We start from the raw sequence: 16271 nt of genomic DNA on the forward strand, positions 1-16271 counted from the left end.
TTCGGCTGAAATGGCTCCTGGCTTGGGTCTCTGTTTTCTCCATCTTGCCAAACCTAGCAGTTATCTCTTGCCAAACCTAACAGTTACCTTTCAGGAACTACATAGCAAAAGTAGAACTGGTAGGAAAAAAGTAACTGACTGGTAAAAAAAAAAAAAAAAAAACTTAAAAAATAAGTGCTGCAACTCCGCACTAGGAAGCAAATAGAAGTCCAGGAAAATGACAGTGACATGGACACGGAGGACAGAGAACAAGGTTAAAGACTCAGGGAGAGAGGGTGCTAATGAGAGTTGATCAGGGAAGAGCCAAGTGGACAAGGGTCAGTACTCCAGTATGAAACTGTAGTGCTATGGCAGGAGGGTATCTGTATAAGATTCAAGTCTACAGCCTATTTTGCACACAGACCACCTTAGTCATAGTGAGTATGCGAAGCATCTACAACTAACTTGCAGACATTGGAGGATAGGCTGGACCCCCCCCCCAATAAAGGATGGGAAGAGGAACCAGAGACTCTGACACTACACACCCATACTCTAAACACTGCAAGAATTGCCTGTTTCCAGACATGATTCCACCACACCCACCATGAGACAACTCAGACATCATCATGAAAGGGGAAGAACTGCTTTGCATTCCCTAGTGCAGCAGTCCCTCATCTATTTTCCGCAGTGACACATTTGGCAATTTAGTCCCTCTTTCTCATACACATCCAAGAACAGCACTTTCACATAGCCCACTCATTCATGCAGGCACATTCAGTCTATTAAATTGTCCGTAACATGTGTAACACTGTTTGTCATTTTTCTCTTGTAGGCTGTGCTATAATTTGAGATATGGTGAATGAATACAAGAAAATCGTTCTACTGGTAGGATTAGAGGCCATCGATGGTTATGAATTTCACACAATTAAGTCTTTACTGGCCCATGATTTAAAATTGACTAAAAAATTGGAAGATGAATATAACAGAATGAAGATTGCTGACTTGATGGAAAAAAAGTTCCAAGGTGCTGGCTGTGTGGAAAAACTAATGGAATTGTTCAAAGGTATACCAGCACTTGAAGACCTCATTAGAAAGCTTCAGACTGAGAAATTAAAAGGTAGTAGGGAAAATCTTGCACACAACTCCTCTGCTCTGATCCTCCTCAGTTTGAGTAGAACACCACCTTGGTCATATTCGGTACATCATTTTTTCAATTTCTGACTCAGCAGCCATGACAATGTTGGTTCTTAAGAGGCTAACCAGTTGACAACTTAGGGCATTCCCTTTCCTATCAAGGGGATTGACATAGCTGGAAGCGTGTGCTTGGGGTACAGATATAGAAGAAAAGACAAAAGACGTTGATAAGAGGCTGAGGCTACCAGTGGATTAGAAATTTTAGAAAAAGACAAAAATAATATAACAAAAATTGTGGTTTATTTCCAGGATATTTATATTTAGGCAATTAATGTAGCTGTTCTGTTAACACTATCTGCACCATCATCTTTACGCTCTCTAGTAACAAAGTTGCAGCATTACTTACATAAAAGTCTACCACTCAGAGATGTGCAGAACTTTCCCAATTATTGAATCACTAAGCTAAAGCAATTTTTTTAATTCAAATGCCAATATTAGCACTGTTACTTCACAATTTAGATCGTAATTCCTTTCTCTCATTACTGTAATTTGAACAGATCTTCCACAGAACATGAACAATCAGTCAGCATTATGAATATCTGAAATATTTAAAAGGAAATGATAGGAGAACAGGACTGAGAAAGGGTTTGACTGAGATACGTGGAGTTCAGAGGACAGGAAGGATTTGCTCACTGCAGAGAGGACAAGTAAGGAAAGCACTGAAGAGCATGAGACAGTACCTGTGCCTGTGTTATGACTGTTGGTCACCTTGAGGCCAGGCTTGGCTAATGCTGTAGAGGCAGACACAGGCATACCTAGATACACAGGCAGGAGCTGAGAGAAAATAGCACTGAAACTGCTTCAGATGTCCTAGACCAGCTGCTCTGGGTTTATTGTTGTAGCCTTCTTTTTATTTATTTATTTTTTTTCCTCTTTTTTCTTTTTGTTTCCCACCATCAGTTGCAAGAAAAATCAAAGAAAAAGAAAAAAACTCCATTGAAACAGAGAAATCAGAAGGAAGTGCGTTCTGTTACACCTGCACCCACCACAAGTAATGCTCTGACATCCAAAGCAGCAGAGGAGACTCCTGGAGCTGAGCTAAGTTTTAAAAAGAGGAGCAGGCTTGAAGTCTCACAAAAGAACTTTGCTGTGATATTTGGTTCTTCATTAATATTCTGACACAGTTTACATTTAGCAAATTGAGCAATTATGGGTTATGTTTGTGCCAAGCAAAGAGCTAGGCACCGTGAAAACGTAATAAAAATTTCTGTAACATAAATCTGACATCATCGTCTTCATTATAAAAAAGGGATAACAATCAGATTTAAAATACATTTCCCCATGCTTATACAAACCTAGATTTTCTAACTCCAACTCCATTGCTCTTCCCATCACACTACAGAAATTATTAGAGAAACAATGTGTCAAAATTTTCATTCTTTTTTAATGTAAACATCTAGGCCTACTCTCACCCACTGGCCATATCTTCAGGTGATGAATTGTAATTCCCTAAGGTTTCCAAGGACATCACATCCAATATAAATTGAACCTACCATACAATCATGAAAATATGGTCTGTTTCTTTTGATACTGAATGCCATTATCAGGAAAATTAAACTACATTCAGAAAAGGAAATATACAACCGAAGAAAAGACTGGGACCAAAAGGAAAAAGGTGTCCCAGGAGCAGAGTCCGCTTCCCTGTCCTGCAGGAGCCAGCGTATCTGCAACCATGTGCCATCCCCCACCTCCCCAGATCTCATCATCAACTCCATCCAACACTTCCTTGACTCAGGTATGCTATTTCTGTTTCTGTTTGCCAAATTTTCTTTAACACAGGAACAATGCATCCCACTGTTACTATTGTTACTATCACATATAACACTTCTGTTATTAGTTTGCTTTGGGAAAAGTGTTACCTGTGTTATTACAAACTGTTTGCACTGATTAGAAGCTATAACCAAGTAAATCCAATCACCCACAGGTGATCACCATGTGTAATATGAGGACAGCTCACTCTAAGCACTTCTTATCTGTGGAGGTAGATAGTTTGGCTCTATTCACTAGTAGATATGAACCCATGCCCCAAGTTTGCTCTCCATACTTTCTATTACAGATCAGGCAACTTTCTCTTCATGAATGTGTTCTGCTGTAACTCAAAAGGACCAGAGCACTGTGGAAAAAGGAGATTAGAGATAAACATACCTGTCCTCTGTTCTTGTTAGCACTGCAGAGACATTGTGAAATGCTGTGGACACACAGCTGAAGACATGGCTCTAACCCGTGATCTTCTATCTGAGCCTACATAGATGTTGAGCCAGCCTGTGCTTTTCTCACCACTGGTAACAGAGTACTGTTTATTGGGAAGGAACAAGTTGGACTTTAAAAATGGCACAGGGTTCACTAGCGATAACTGAAAACACTCGTGTTTGAGGCTTATGGTGAGCACCATTCCTCATTCAAGTTGTTCCTTTACTCTATTGATTGTGTTTGGTCATTTGGGTAGGTAGACAGTATAACTGGACCTATTATTATGTTCTGATCTTTCCTTCAAGTCACTTCATGGCAATGCTGTCATCATCCACAGCTCTATGTTGATCATGCAGAGGATCTTGGCTTCAGAAAGACTGTTCAGTTTTGAGGGTGTTCTAACTTCCATGGCTGCTGTCACCTACCTTATACTTCCTCTAGCTAAACAATACCAGTTCATTAATTAGCCATTCTTTTCTGCCCAGGAATCCCTCTCTAGCCTAGCCCCAGCTCCAAATAAGCATGAAGTTGCTGGGCTCAGTGTTGTGACTAAGGTTTCTCTCATGGCAAAGTGACTTTGCACTCCCTGTTCAGACTTCTAAGTTTTTTGTATGTGTCTGTCCAACATAATAAGAACACTCAGGCCAAATGTCAGGTTGCCATAGGAAATGTTCTCCAAAAGGGTCCAGCCACAGTGATGGTACTGAAAGCAACAGAGCCATTTGAATATGAGTCCCCAGAAGGGGGCAAAAACACAATGTTTCATGCTACAGTGGCTACTGAGAGTCAAGTTTTTCCAAGTGAAGGTTTTCAATACCAACTTGAAAAAGAAATTCACAAAAGATAAGGTCATTATAATATCTGATTGCTTTGAATGCAAAGGAATCCTGGAGACAAATGAAGCATAATCTGTGTATGAAGCTGGTCTTGATCAAAAGATTACAATCCCAAACAGCATTATCAAAAGAGCAAGTGAAACTCCCAAGATTGATCATCTTTACAAGCAAGCATCAGGAACAATAGTGTATGGGCTGTTTCTGTTACAAAAGGTAATCCCTTCAAATTGTTCTTTCATTTTGTTCACCAAAACCTGTAATTAAATGCCTTAATTGCCCAGTTCTGCTGACTGACTTAATATTGGAACCCAGGATGCTATCTTGACTAGAGATAGATGGTGGCATTTCTTCCCACAGTAGGAAATAAGACTAGATAACCTATGAACTTTCTCCAAAATATATGCAAGTACTTTGAAAGAGATTCAGTAAGAAATGTTGGCAGTTATGATTATCTATTCTTGGCCACAATAAGCAAGAACAGTGCAGTGTCCAAATCAGTAGGTGTGTGCTAAGAATTTTCATATTTGAGCTCTAGCCCAATTAGAGCTGATAATTTTATTTTGAATTTTGCAAATTCATTTTGAATAATGGATAGCCCTACCAAGGTGGAATTCTGGTTGTGGCATATATTCAGAGTAATAAATGGATTGGACGATATTTTCCCAAATGCAAATACATTCAATAGCTATGTATATGACCTAAGCATTTGTGTCTTCTCTGTTGACATTGCCCATGTCCTTGTGTCCTTTTGTAATGATTGAATCAACTGAATTTTCTTGTGAAATTTCCTTGTCTTTATAATAAAAAACAAAAGCTAACTTTGAATCAGGGCTGTATCCAATTTTCTCCTTCTAACAGAGAAGTTGCTGGGGTACAGTCCCTCAGGCTTCTCATCGCATTCATGGTGCTTTGAGTAATCTTTTTTGCATCTCCGTTACACAGAGAGAAGTGTAACACTCTGTCTTATTTTTTATTCATTTAATCATGAATTAAAAACCTGAGAAATATTGAAGTGCATGATACTTAGAAGATTAATAATACAATCCTCTTATTTATAAAAAAAATTAAAAATTAAAAATCAGAGAGTTTTACTATGTCCATATCCAAATTCAAGGTATTAGTTAGAATGACTTATTCAGTCACCCCTCCAAAAAACAAAAGTTTACAAACAGCTATGAACTCAACTAACATTTTATATGATTGACTGCTTCATAATCTTATATATTTGTTTTTATAAGATAGCCCCTTAATTTTGCCTTTTCTTTCCCTACACTGTCTTTAAGAGATCTTGCTTATAAATGCAATTATAGAATTGATGAGTGATAGCTTAAGTATGTGAGATACTATTGAATATAAATTGAAGGAGCTGGGTCAAAGGGAGCAAGATATTGGAGAAGTGTGAATAATGAGGAAAGTTTAAAAAGCATGAGTGAGTTACAGAGGTTTCATTCTGGTAAAATTTCTTATCTACTGAATGAATCATTGTAGCAGATATTCATTTGTTTCTCTAAAGGTCCAGGAGACAAAAATTCCAACAAGGACTGTTGATTCCTCTGTATCCAGATGCTTTATGTAATCTCAGCTTCCCTGGAGCTGAGAGCTGGGAAACAATAAGGACATAAATCATTGTTCTAGAATTGCTAGCAGAAAAATACCTACAGTAGGAAAAGTTAAAAAAACAAGATAGTACAAGGAGGGCCCACTTAAGATGACCTAGGACATGCTAGATATATACTTGTACCTGTCATTACTGTCATACAAATTGTATTAGCTTTATCATAAAGCTATTTCTCATATATATGACAATTACTAACTATGCTCTCAGAAACTGGATGCTAATCTTATTTTGCAGAAACAAGTGAACAAGAAGAATGTATCTATGCAATACAGGATAATACAGGAAACATGGATGTAGTGGGGAATGGAAAATGGCACAATATCAAGTGTGAGAAAGCAGATAAACTTCAGCTCTTCTGCTTTCAACTGAGAACAATTGACCACAAACTGAGACTGATGTATGGAACCCACAGTTCCATCAAGGCGGGAACTGAATAGAGGAACAACAGTTTGCCAAAGAGTAAAAAAAACTTTTTAGGCTTTGGGAACACCATATTCCTGATGTGTTACACTCACAGTCCACAGGGGAAAGGTGAACTTACACAACGGCCTTGCACTCATGTGTAAGTGGAGAATTTTTTAAAAGATATTAAGGAAATGGCATTCATATACCTATAGAAAGGATGAGGTACTTGTGCTAATTGATTAAAATATTTCTATAAACTAGTAGGGCAGAGAAATAATTGGACATACTGGTCAACAGCAACAGATTTGAGTAATACAGATCTGATTTGAATCCTGGCTTAAGCACTCATTATTTGTCTGATATTGGGGCAATACCTTAATTGATCTTCTCTAAAGCATTAGAGGTCTTTGCTTCACATCGTGGCTTACAAGTTAAATGAAACAATGCATACATATTAGTTTTCTCACTGCCTGGTTCATCGTGAGAAATTAATCTGCAGTAGGTAGTACCTATTTTGCACGGTAAAGAAGTTGAAAAGAATTTTAGGCAAGGAAATAACACATGAAAATTACAAAAGTGTGAAACAGTATAATAAGTTCTGTACAACTGCAATTCAGTAGATGTGGAAGACTGTGGGTAAATGAGGCCAAAAGATAGAGAAAAAAAAAAAGTAAGATAGTGCAGCTTTTTGTCAGAAATAAATTAATAAAAACTTCATTGTTAAAAATGCATAACAAATTGAAAAATTTTATGCAGAAGAATTTCTGATCACTTTGACATTTTAGCAAAAAATATTCTGACAACTATCTAGAAGGATGCATTAAAGAGAGATTAGGCTTGGAGGCAGAGACATCTGTTAGAAGAAGCAGTGTGCTGGAGTTCACTCAAACCCCAACTGCAAAGAGCTTATTGTTACATACTCACAAATTGTATGAGCTGTTTGTTGAAACTTTGGTAGCCCGAAATCAGACCTGGTTAAAGTATTTCTGTCACCAAAATCTACAAATGCTACAAATTGGGACTTCTGAAATATAGAGCATCTGGTTTACTAGAACACTACAGAAGACTATTTAAGAAGGGGAAAGATGAGTAGAGCTTGAATTAATGGGGGAAAGGGGGGAAGATAGAGGGTTACTTTGAAGGTGGAGCCTCATGATTTTGTTACTAAGTAATGAAAATGAGAAAGAAAAAAGATTCAAGGAATATTCAAGAATAAGGATATTATTCTGGCAAGTGAATAAATGGTGATGCTATTTTCTAACATTGAGAATGCAGAAAAATATGGTCCAGGGAATAAAAATGTGTTCTGTTTTGGACAAGATGAAGATTAGCTGCCTGTAGGACATAGAAAAATATCTATCTGAAGATACATAAATCTCGATACACAGACCCTAAAAAATGTAATTTTGTACTGAAGATGTATATATTTGTTAGTTTAGAGATAAGTGTTAAAGTTATGAGCTTGGATGATATTGTTTAAAAAGAAATAATAGGGCCGACCCCATGGCGCACTCGGGAGAGTGCGGCGCTGGGAGCGCAGCAGCGCTCCCGCCGTGGGTTCGGATCCTATATAGGGATGGCCGGTGTGCTCACTGGCTGAGTGCGGTGTGGCCGGTCACAAAAAAAGACAAAAAAAAAAAAGAATAATATAATAGCATGTACAGTTATACTGATAGAAAATACTGAGTACTTGCTGTGATAGGAAATATTGTATGTACCATAAATATATTAGCTCAACTAAATCTTACAAGATATAATGAAGGTATAATCATTATTCCTGTTAGAATGCTAATTAAGGGTATTTTCCCTAATTGTGACAGTAAGTTAGTGGTGGAACTGAAATTCTAGCACAGGCTGTCTGGCTCCAGAATGGAGATTTTTAGGCAAAACGAACGATAAAATCAAACAGATGAGGGTAAAGTCATGAAAAAGACCAGCATATCTCTGGGAGTTGCCAGAAGTAAAGATATGGCAGGTAAAGAATGAAAAGAAGTGAACAGAGAGGCCAAAGAAAAAGTGAAACACATGCATCATATAAGCATCAAAAAGAAGTTTAGTGAGGCGGAGTATCAGCACTCCTCATGCCAAGCACAAATGGCAGATGAGCTACCAGTCTTTCGGAATAATTGCATCTTAGACCAAAAGGTACTATCCTTTAGTGAAATGCCCATCCTGGCTCCCAGGAAAAAGATGTGGTTGATTCTACATGACATCACACCACCTGACTGATACCCAAAAACCACACTCACAGCAAGCTCAGAGGCCCACAGTGGGAAGCTGGATACCACAGAACTGAATTTAAATACGGGCTGGCTGTTTAGCTCAGTTGGTTAGAGCACAGCCTTGTAATACCAAGATCATGGCTTTGGATCTCCAAATGAGCCAGACACCTCAAAAAAAAATTTAAAAAGGAAAAGGAAAAGAAATTTAAATACAAATGATTAAATGAAAATATTAACGTGATCAGGCACACAAACATACACATGCACATAATCTGTTCCACATCACAGATTCCCTAATTCTATAAGCTCTGTAGTCTAATCTAAGCAACAACCCTTCCACCACGAAAAATTCTTACCTATTATATCCTCCTCCCCAAATTCCGCCTAATGAGGACCTGCCCTGAATGTGTTCCACTGGGTGAAAACGCCATTCCCTCTCCCTTCTGATACTCTCTTACTCCCTTTCAGGAACTCTGCTCTGTTAAAATTTGCTTGCAGTGGGCATGAGGGAATATCTCTATTCAGGCTCCAAACAATGGCCAGGGAAAGAAACTCAGAAGGTGGCAGTTCATTAAAAAAGGTAGGTGAGAGAGAAAGAATGACCTTTGGGAAGGGAGAAGAAGAATGCAGCCAATGGGAAGGACAAGCAGTGTGAGTGAATATAGAATTATAAACAGAGCTTCAACTCAATTCCTGGGATCTCATTAAGTCTTTCTTATCTCTCCTTCAAGGTCATCAAAACCAAGAGAAGCAAGAAAAGACCAAACAATTCAAATTTAAATTTGGAAATTGAAATAGAAACCCCCCTGCAAGTGAATTAGATGGCATTAACAGTGATTTCTGTAAAATTCAGAATTTAATTAAAATAATAGATTCAGTAGATATATTCTAGCATATTAAGAATTTTTATATCTGAGCTGTAGATTAGATTGATTTCTTCAATAAAACTTTATTCTTACACTCCTCTGTATTTTTTAATAATAGTTAATGTTGCATCTATAACACTCATAATATAAAAATATAAGATAAAAATTCCTTTTCTAAAGGACTGTGTTCCTCAAAAGTGTCAGATATGTTATCTTAAGTTCAGTAATGAGCTGCTTAGTGCGGGGTGTGTTGTGCACTGAGAGGCACACTGCGTGAGGTACACAGGTTGTCATCAGCATTAGGGTCTACATTGTGATTTCCAAAGGATAAGACCCCAATAAGGACCGTGTCTAAGTTTATACAGCTCATGCTTGAATGAATAAGCCCTGTGCGCTGGGAAGGGTGCAGTTGTTTTAGAGTAAAGAATTCCTTTAGGCAGTTATAACCCCAGAAGGGAAACAATAGGTATTTGGTTCCTCTGGAAGAAACACCATTGTTGATCTGCACAAAGGTACCATTAGATGCAAGAAGCTTTCCTATTCCTAGTTGGTATAAAATACTAGTCCCATTCTTTTGATTTGTAGAAATATATTATTAGTAGTACTACAACTACATTTCCTATTCTCACGTTTTAAATGTGTGAATTCCAGACCAAAATTACACAGGTAGGTATATACATAGAGCAAAAAGTAATAAAGAATGGGTTAAATTTACTTAAATGATGATAAATATCACCTATAAAAAAGAAAGTATTGAAAATTAATATTTAAAATATAACCATACTCTTCTGTTTCTGGTAATTGCAAAGTAGCCATAAGCGACAATACTTACCATAAGCGACAATATAACTCAATAAAATAACATGAGGTGACAATTTTCAGGCTTTTAACAGCAGGCAGCACATGATAAGATCCCTAACAGGAGGCACATTTACAAGGTAAGTTCCACAATTTCCCAAGACCTCTGCCTGGAGGATTTCCTGATTTCAGGCCAGTGAGCTCTTGTCAAAGCACAGTGTGGTGGTCACACTGGAGTGAAGGGGTAAAGATCAGTTTTCATGATACCTAAATAGGTGGAATCTAGAGAAAAGGGAGCTATAAAAAGAGAAGCCCCATTCACTAGCTGAGTCCTGGGTTGCCCTTGTAGGAGGTGAGACTGCCGGAAGCCTGCCAGAGAGCAGCCCCCATGGGGTTGATAACAAAACAAAAGTATGAAAGAGCAAACAGTGCTGGGGGACACTGGAGATTACCAGAGAACAGGTACATCTTTAGCCCCATGGGCACATACCTAACAAAACAGAAAGGTTGCGCCTTAAGAGTAAAAATTACAAGGTAGACTAAAGAATACTCTGTACAAATCCTAACAAAGCCTAAAACCAAACCTGATCATGATTTTGAGAGCAGAATGAGTCTGAGTTCTACCAAAATTAAGTGGCACAGGAAACACTTTAGGATTTACCTAAACCTATCACAGCAAACCATAAAATCAAGCTTACAAGTAGGAGTAATCAGACAATAATTGAAATGTCATAAGAATAGAAGAAGAAATAACAACAAACACTTCAAAAACTGTAAAATTATACAAACTCTCTACAGTACATTATTAATATTGTGCCGTACATAAGTCAAAATTATGGACCTGCAAAGAAAAATGAAATTGTAATCAATCTACAAGGGAAAAACAGGGGACTGTTAGTCAGTAGAAATCAATGCTGGAATAGCTCCATAACGTATTTTGCAAAATCTTTATAGCAGCTATCAATATATGTGCAAAAATCTGAAATAAAATGTTCTCAAATAATTAAAGGCAAATATGACTTGAGTAACTGAACAGGTAGAGAAACTCAGAAGACAGCCAAAGGAAAATTCTGGTGCAGAAAATTTCAATAATTGTAATGAAAATGTTACTGAATTGGCTAAATAAAAAATAACAAATTGAAGATTGTGAAAGAAAAAGTAAGTGTACTTGTGTAGTGATCAGTCTAAATTATGTACTAGGATATGCATAAAGAAAAGAAGAAAAGAAAAATGAAACAATCCTAAAGAACTGTGGGCTAAGAACCATAGGAAGTTTAATATATGATATATAGGAGTCCCAGAAAAAGGGAATAAAAATGAAACAGAAAAAATTATCTGGAAAAAATAATTGCTGAAAATTATACATGCATTTTTTTTTAATGGTAGAAAGTTGAAAGATATTCTTCTTAAGTCAAGAGCAAGATAAGAATGCCCACTCTCACCACTACTAATCAGCATAGTACTGAAAGTCCTAGCCAGAGAAATTATACAGAAGAAAGAGGAGAGGAAGAAGAAACCAAATGTTTTAAATAAATAAAATTGTCATTTTTTGCAGACGACATGATCTTTTATGTAGAAAACACTAAAGAATTTACCAAAAAAGTGAAAATTAGTAAACAAATTCATTAAGTTGCAAGATACAAAAGCAGTATATAAAAATTAGTAGTTTCCATACACTAACAACAAACTGAAAAAAAACAAAAACAAAGAATACTATTTACAATAACAACAACAAAAACATAAAAATAAAATATTTGGAAATGAATTTAATCAAGAAAGAGAAAGATGTGTCCAAAGAAAACAATAAGACATTAATGAAAGAAAGTGAATAACACAAAAAAAATTTTTTTAAATCCAGTGTTCGTGAATTGGAAAAGTTAATATAGTTAAAATGCTCATAATACCCAATGTGATCTACAGATTTAATACAATCCCTACCAACATTCCAATTACATTTTTCACAGAAAATAATAATCCTAAAATTCATCTGGAATCCCAAAAGACCCTGAATAGCCAAAGCAACCATGAGCAAAATAAACAAAGTGGGAGGCATCACACAACCTCATTTGAAAATATATTGCAAACATATAGTAAGCAGAACAGCATGGTATCGACATAAAAACAGACACATACACCAATAGAAAAGAATAGAAAGCTCAGAAATAAATCCACACAGTGAAGGTCAATTGATTTTCAACAAAGATGCCAACAACACAGTTTGTTTAATAAGTGATGTTGGGAATACTAGATATCCACATTCAGAGGAATGAATTTGAAACCTTATGTCATTTCATTTACAAAAATTACCTCAAAATGTATTAATGACATAAATGTAAGACCTAAAACTGTCAAACTACTAGATGAAAACATAGGGGAATAGTTCCACAACACTGATCTGGGATATGATTTTTTTGGATTTGTCCCACAAGCACAGACAGCAAAAGGAAAATAGACAAATGAGGTCAATTCAAACTAAAAAGCTTCTGCACAGAAAGGAAAATAAATAAATAGATAGAGAGATAGAGAGATAGATAGATAGATAGATAGATAGATAGATAGATAGATAGATAGATTAATTAATTAATTAATTAAACAAGTGAAGAGACAACCTACAGGAGAAAATATCTGTAAACCATGCATCTAGTAAGGGGTTAATATCCAACAGATATAACAGGGGAAATTAACCCTTTTAATAGCAAGAATATAAATAACCCAATTAAAAAGTCAGGAAATTACTTAAATTGGTGTTTTTCCTAGGAAAATGTACAAATGGCCAACAAGTATATAAAATAAATGCTCAATATCAACAGTCATCAGAGAAATGCAAATTAAAACCACATCGAGATATTACCTCACAACTGGTAGAAAGGCTACTACCCAGAAAACAAAAGGTAACAAGTTTTAGTGAGAATGTGGAGAAAAGAGAACCTTGGTACAATGTGGGAATGTAAAATTTGTACAGCCATATGGCAGACACTATGGTGGTTCATCAAAAAATTAATAACAGAACAACCATATGATCTAGCAATCCCACTTCTGGGAATATATCCAAAGGAAATAAAATCAGTATGTCAAAGAGATATCTGCATTCCCATGTTCATTGCAGCATTATTCACAATGGCCAACATAAGTGTCCATCAGCAAATTAATGGATAAAGGAAATGTTATATGTACATATAATGAAATACTACTCCATCTTAAAAATAAAGAAAATCCTGTCATTAGTGACAGCATGGTTGAACCTGGGGGACATTACGTTAAGTGAAATAAGCCAGGCACAGAAAAACAAATACCGTATGATCTCACTTTTATGTAGAATCTAAAAAAGTTAAACTTATAGAAGCAAATAGTAGATGATGCGTATCAAGGGCTGGGGGGAGGTGGGAGGATGATTAGTGGGGGGATTGGGAAGATGTTGGTCAAAGGATACACAGTTTCAGTTAGACAGGAGAAAGAAGTTTAAGACATCTGTTGTTTAACATGGCAAATATAGTTAATAGCAACATATTATAAACTTGAAAATTTCTAAGAGCATATTTTTAAAAACTCATTTTTAATTGACACATAAAAATTGTGTATATTTATGGAATATAGTGGGATATACATTTCACAATATATAATAGTCAAATCAGGGTAATTGACATATCCATCACTTCAGATATTTATCATTTCTTAGTGGTAAGGACTTTCAGAAATGTTTTTCACTACTTTGAAATATACAGCATGGATTGTTGGCCATTGTCACCCCACTATGAATTGGACACCAGAATTTATTCTAATCTAATTGTAACTTTGTACTTATTGACTAATCTCTCCCTATACTCATCTCCCTGTTACCCCTCCCGGTCTCTGACAATCACAAGTCTACTTTTTACTTCTATGATATCAACATTTTTTAGGTTCCACAAATGAGTGAGGTAATACAGTACTTGTCTTTCTGTGCCTGGCTCACTTCACTTAACGTAATGACCTCCAGTTCTGTCCATGTTGCAGCAAATGAAACATTTTTTTTAATGACTGAATAGTATCCCATTGTGTAAACATACCATATTTTTTTATCCATTCATCTGTTGATGGACACTTATGTTGATTCCATATCTTGGCTATTGTGAATAGTGCTTAAATAAATATTGGTGTGCAGATATCTCTTTGAAATACTGATTTTATTTCCACTGGATATATTTCCAATAGTGTAATTGAGGAATCATATAGGAGTTTTACTTTAATTTTTTGAGAAACTTCCATACTGTTTTCCATAATGGCTCTATGAATTTACGTTTCCACCAACAATTTATAAGAGTTTCCCTTTCTCCATATCCTTGTCAGCATTTATTATTTTTTGTCTTTTTGATAACAGCCATTCTAACTGGAGTGAAAAGATACCTCATTGGGATTTTAGTTTACATTTCCCTGATGATTAATGATGTCGAGCATTTTTTTTTATTTACCTTCTAGCCTTTTGTATGTTTTCTTTTATAAGATTTAGATATTTTGCCCATTTTTAATTGAATTATTATTTGATTTTTTTTTTTTTTTTTTTTGCTATTGAGTTGCTAAAATTTTTTATGTATTGAGGGTAGATTTTAAGTGATCTTTCCACCCCAAATAAAATAAGTATGTGAGCTTATAAATATGCTAATTTGTTTGATTTAGCCATTCCACAATGTGTACATATATCAAAACGTCATGTCATACACCATAAATGTACGCAATTTTTGTCAGTTAAAAAATAATAAATTGGCAAAACTTTGTAAAAATAGTAAAAAAACGAAGTAAATTCAACAGACAGAGACTTTCCACAAAGATAGATTTAGGCCTAGATGATTTCACCAGCCAATCCTGTCAAACATTCTTACACACTTTAAGAATAACTGAAAAAGAAGAAACATTTTCAAATTTATTTTATCAGGCCTATATTATCTTTTTATTGAACCCAAATTCTGTATTACGAAAAATGAAAATTAAAGACAAATGTCCCTCATGAAAATACATGCAATTATACTGAACAAATATTAGCAATTAAACCTAGTAATATATAATGCAGTATATAATATATCATGAAAAGGGGGGTTTATCCCAGAATCATGGGATTGGGTTAGCCCCCAGAATTTAATGTAATTCATCACATTATGAGATTAAATAGGAAAACATATAATCATGGTGACAACTCAGTGAATTAGAAATAGAGGGAAACTGCTCCAACTTGATAAATTTAGGGCATTAGCAACAACAGCAATAATAAATAAACCACAGCTATTTGATAGTGAAAGACTAAATTCTTTTCCCTAGAATTAGAAACATGGAAAAGGTGGATGATCTCACCATCTGTATTCTACAATGTGTCTGAGACCTTATCTAGTATAAAAATAAATTAAATAATAATAATAATAATAAATAGGAGAGAGGGACTTTTAAATTCCATAAAGTTTTCACCTTCTCTATAGGCCCTTCTTTCTGTTTCTCCTACATTGACTCCTCCCACTTCCTGTCTCCCTCTCTGTCCCCCTCCTCATTTCCTGATGCAAACCACTATCCAGATAGTCTACTAAAATTTAGAGATTATGTTGGTATATGAAAAAGGAATGCAAAGGAGGTAAATGAAAAAATACGATGATAATAGTAGATTTCTAAAACTGGATGGAACTCAAACTGAAGCTGCACACTGCCTCCCAGGGAAATAGTACTTTGGTGGAGCTGCTCCGTATACCCCTCATGGTCACTGTTCTGCCCCACCCCCATGTGCCAGAGCAGAAGCAGCACCAGGCAACGCAAAGAAATGGTGCCTTGGCCATCCTAAAAAGTCATGCCCTCCCCCCCCACCCCCCGTGCCTGAGTTGAATTGGTACTCAGCCTCCTGGGAAAACAGTCTATTGGCTACCCAGAGCAGTTATACCCTCTCCCATGCTTAAGTTAAAGCAGTAACCTGCCTCCCTGGAAAGGGTGCCATGGCCTCCCAAGGCAGTTATGCACCCCTGTACTTAAGCTAAACCTGTCCCTCCATCCAAGGGAAATGGTGCCTGGGCTGCCCAGAGCAGTCACACCTCACACTGCATACCTGGTCTGAGCTAAAGTGACACATCTCCCTTTGTGCCTTGGCCAAGCCAAGTAGGTGTGCATAACAGGTCTCAAGTGACATGTTACTCCCACCACTCAGAAAAACAGA

At 36.3% G+C, this 16271-nt stretch overlaps 1 protein-coding gene across 1 annotated transcript; it reads left to right on the plus strand.

Moving 5' to 3' along the window:
* The first annotated feature begins 831 nt into the window (after positions 1–831).
* On the plus strand, positions 832–9265 carry LOC134384335 (myeloid cell nuclear differentiation antigen-like). The gene is given in 8 exon segments (XM_063105874.1): positions 832–1099; positions 2081–2215; positions 2721–2908; positions 3998–4153; positions 4155–4412; positions 6052–6070; positions 6073–6239; positions 9176–9265. Coding segments are annotated over 8 exon segments (1281 nt in total).
* Positions 9266–16271: the final 7006 nt, after the last annotated feature.

This window comes from Cynocephalus volans, chromosome 8 (assembly GCF_027409185.1).
Source record: "Cynocephalus volans isolate mCynVol1 chromosome 8, mCynVol1.pri, whole genome shotgun sequence".
Taxonomy (NCBI): domain Eukaryota; kingdom Metazoa; phylum Chordata; class Mammalia; order Dermoptera; family Cynocephalidae; genus Cynocephalus; species Cynocephalus volans.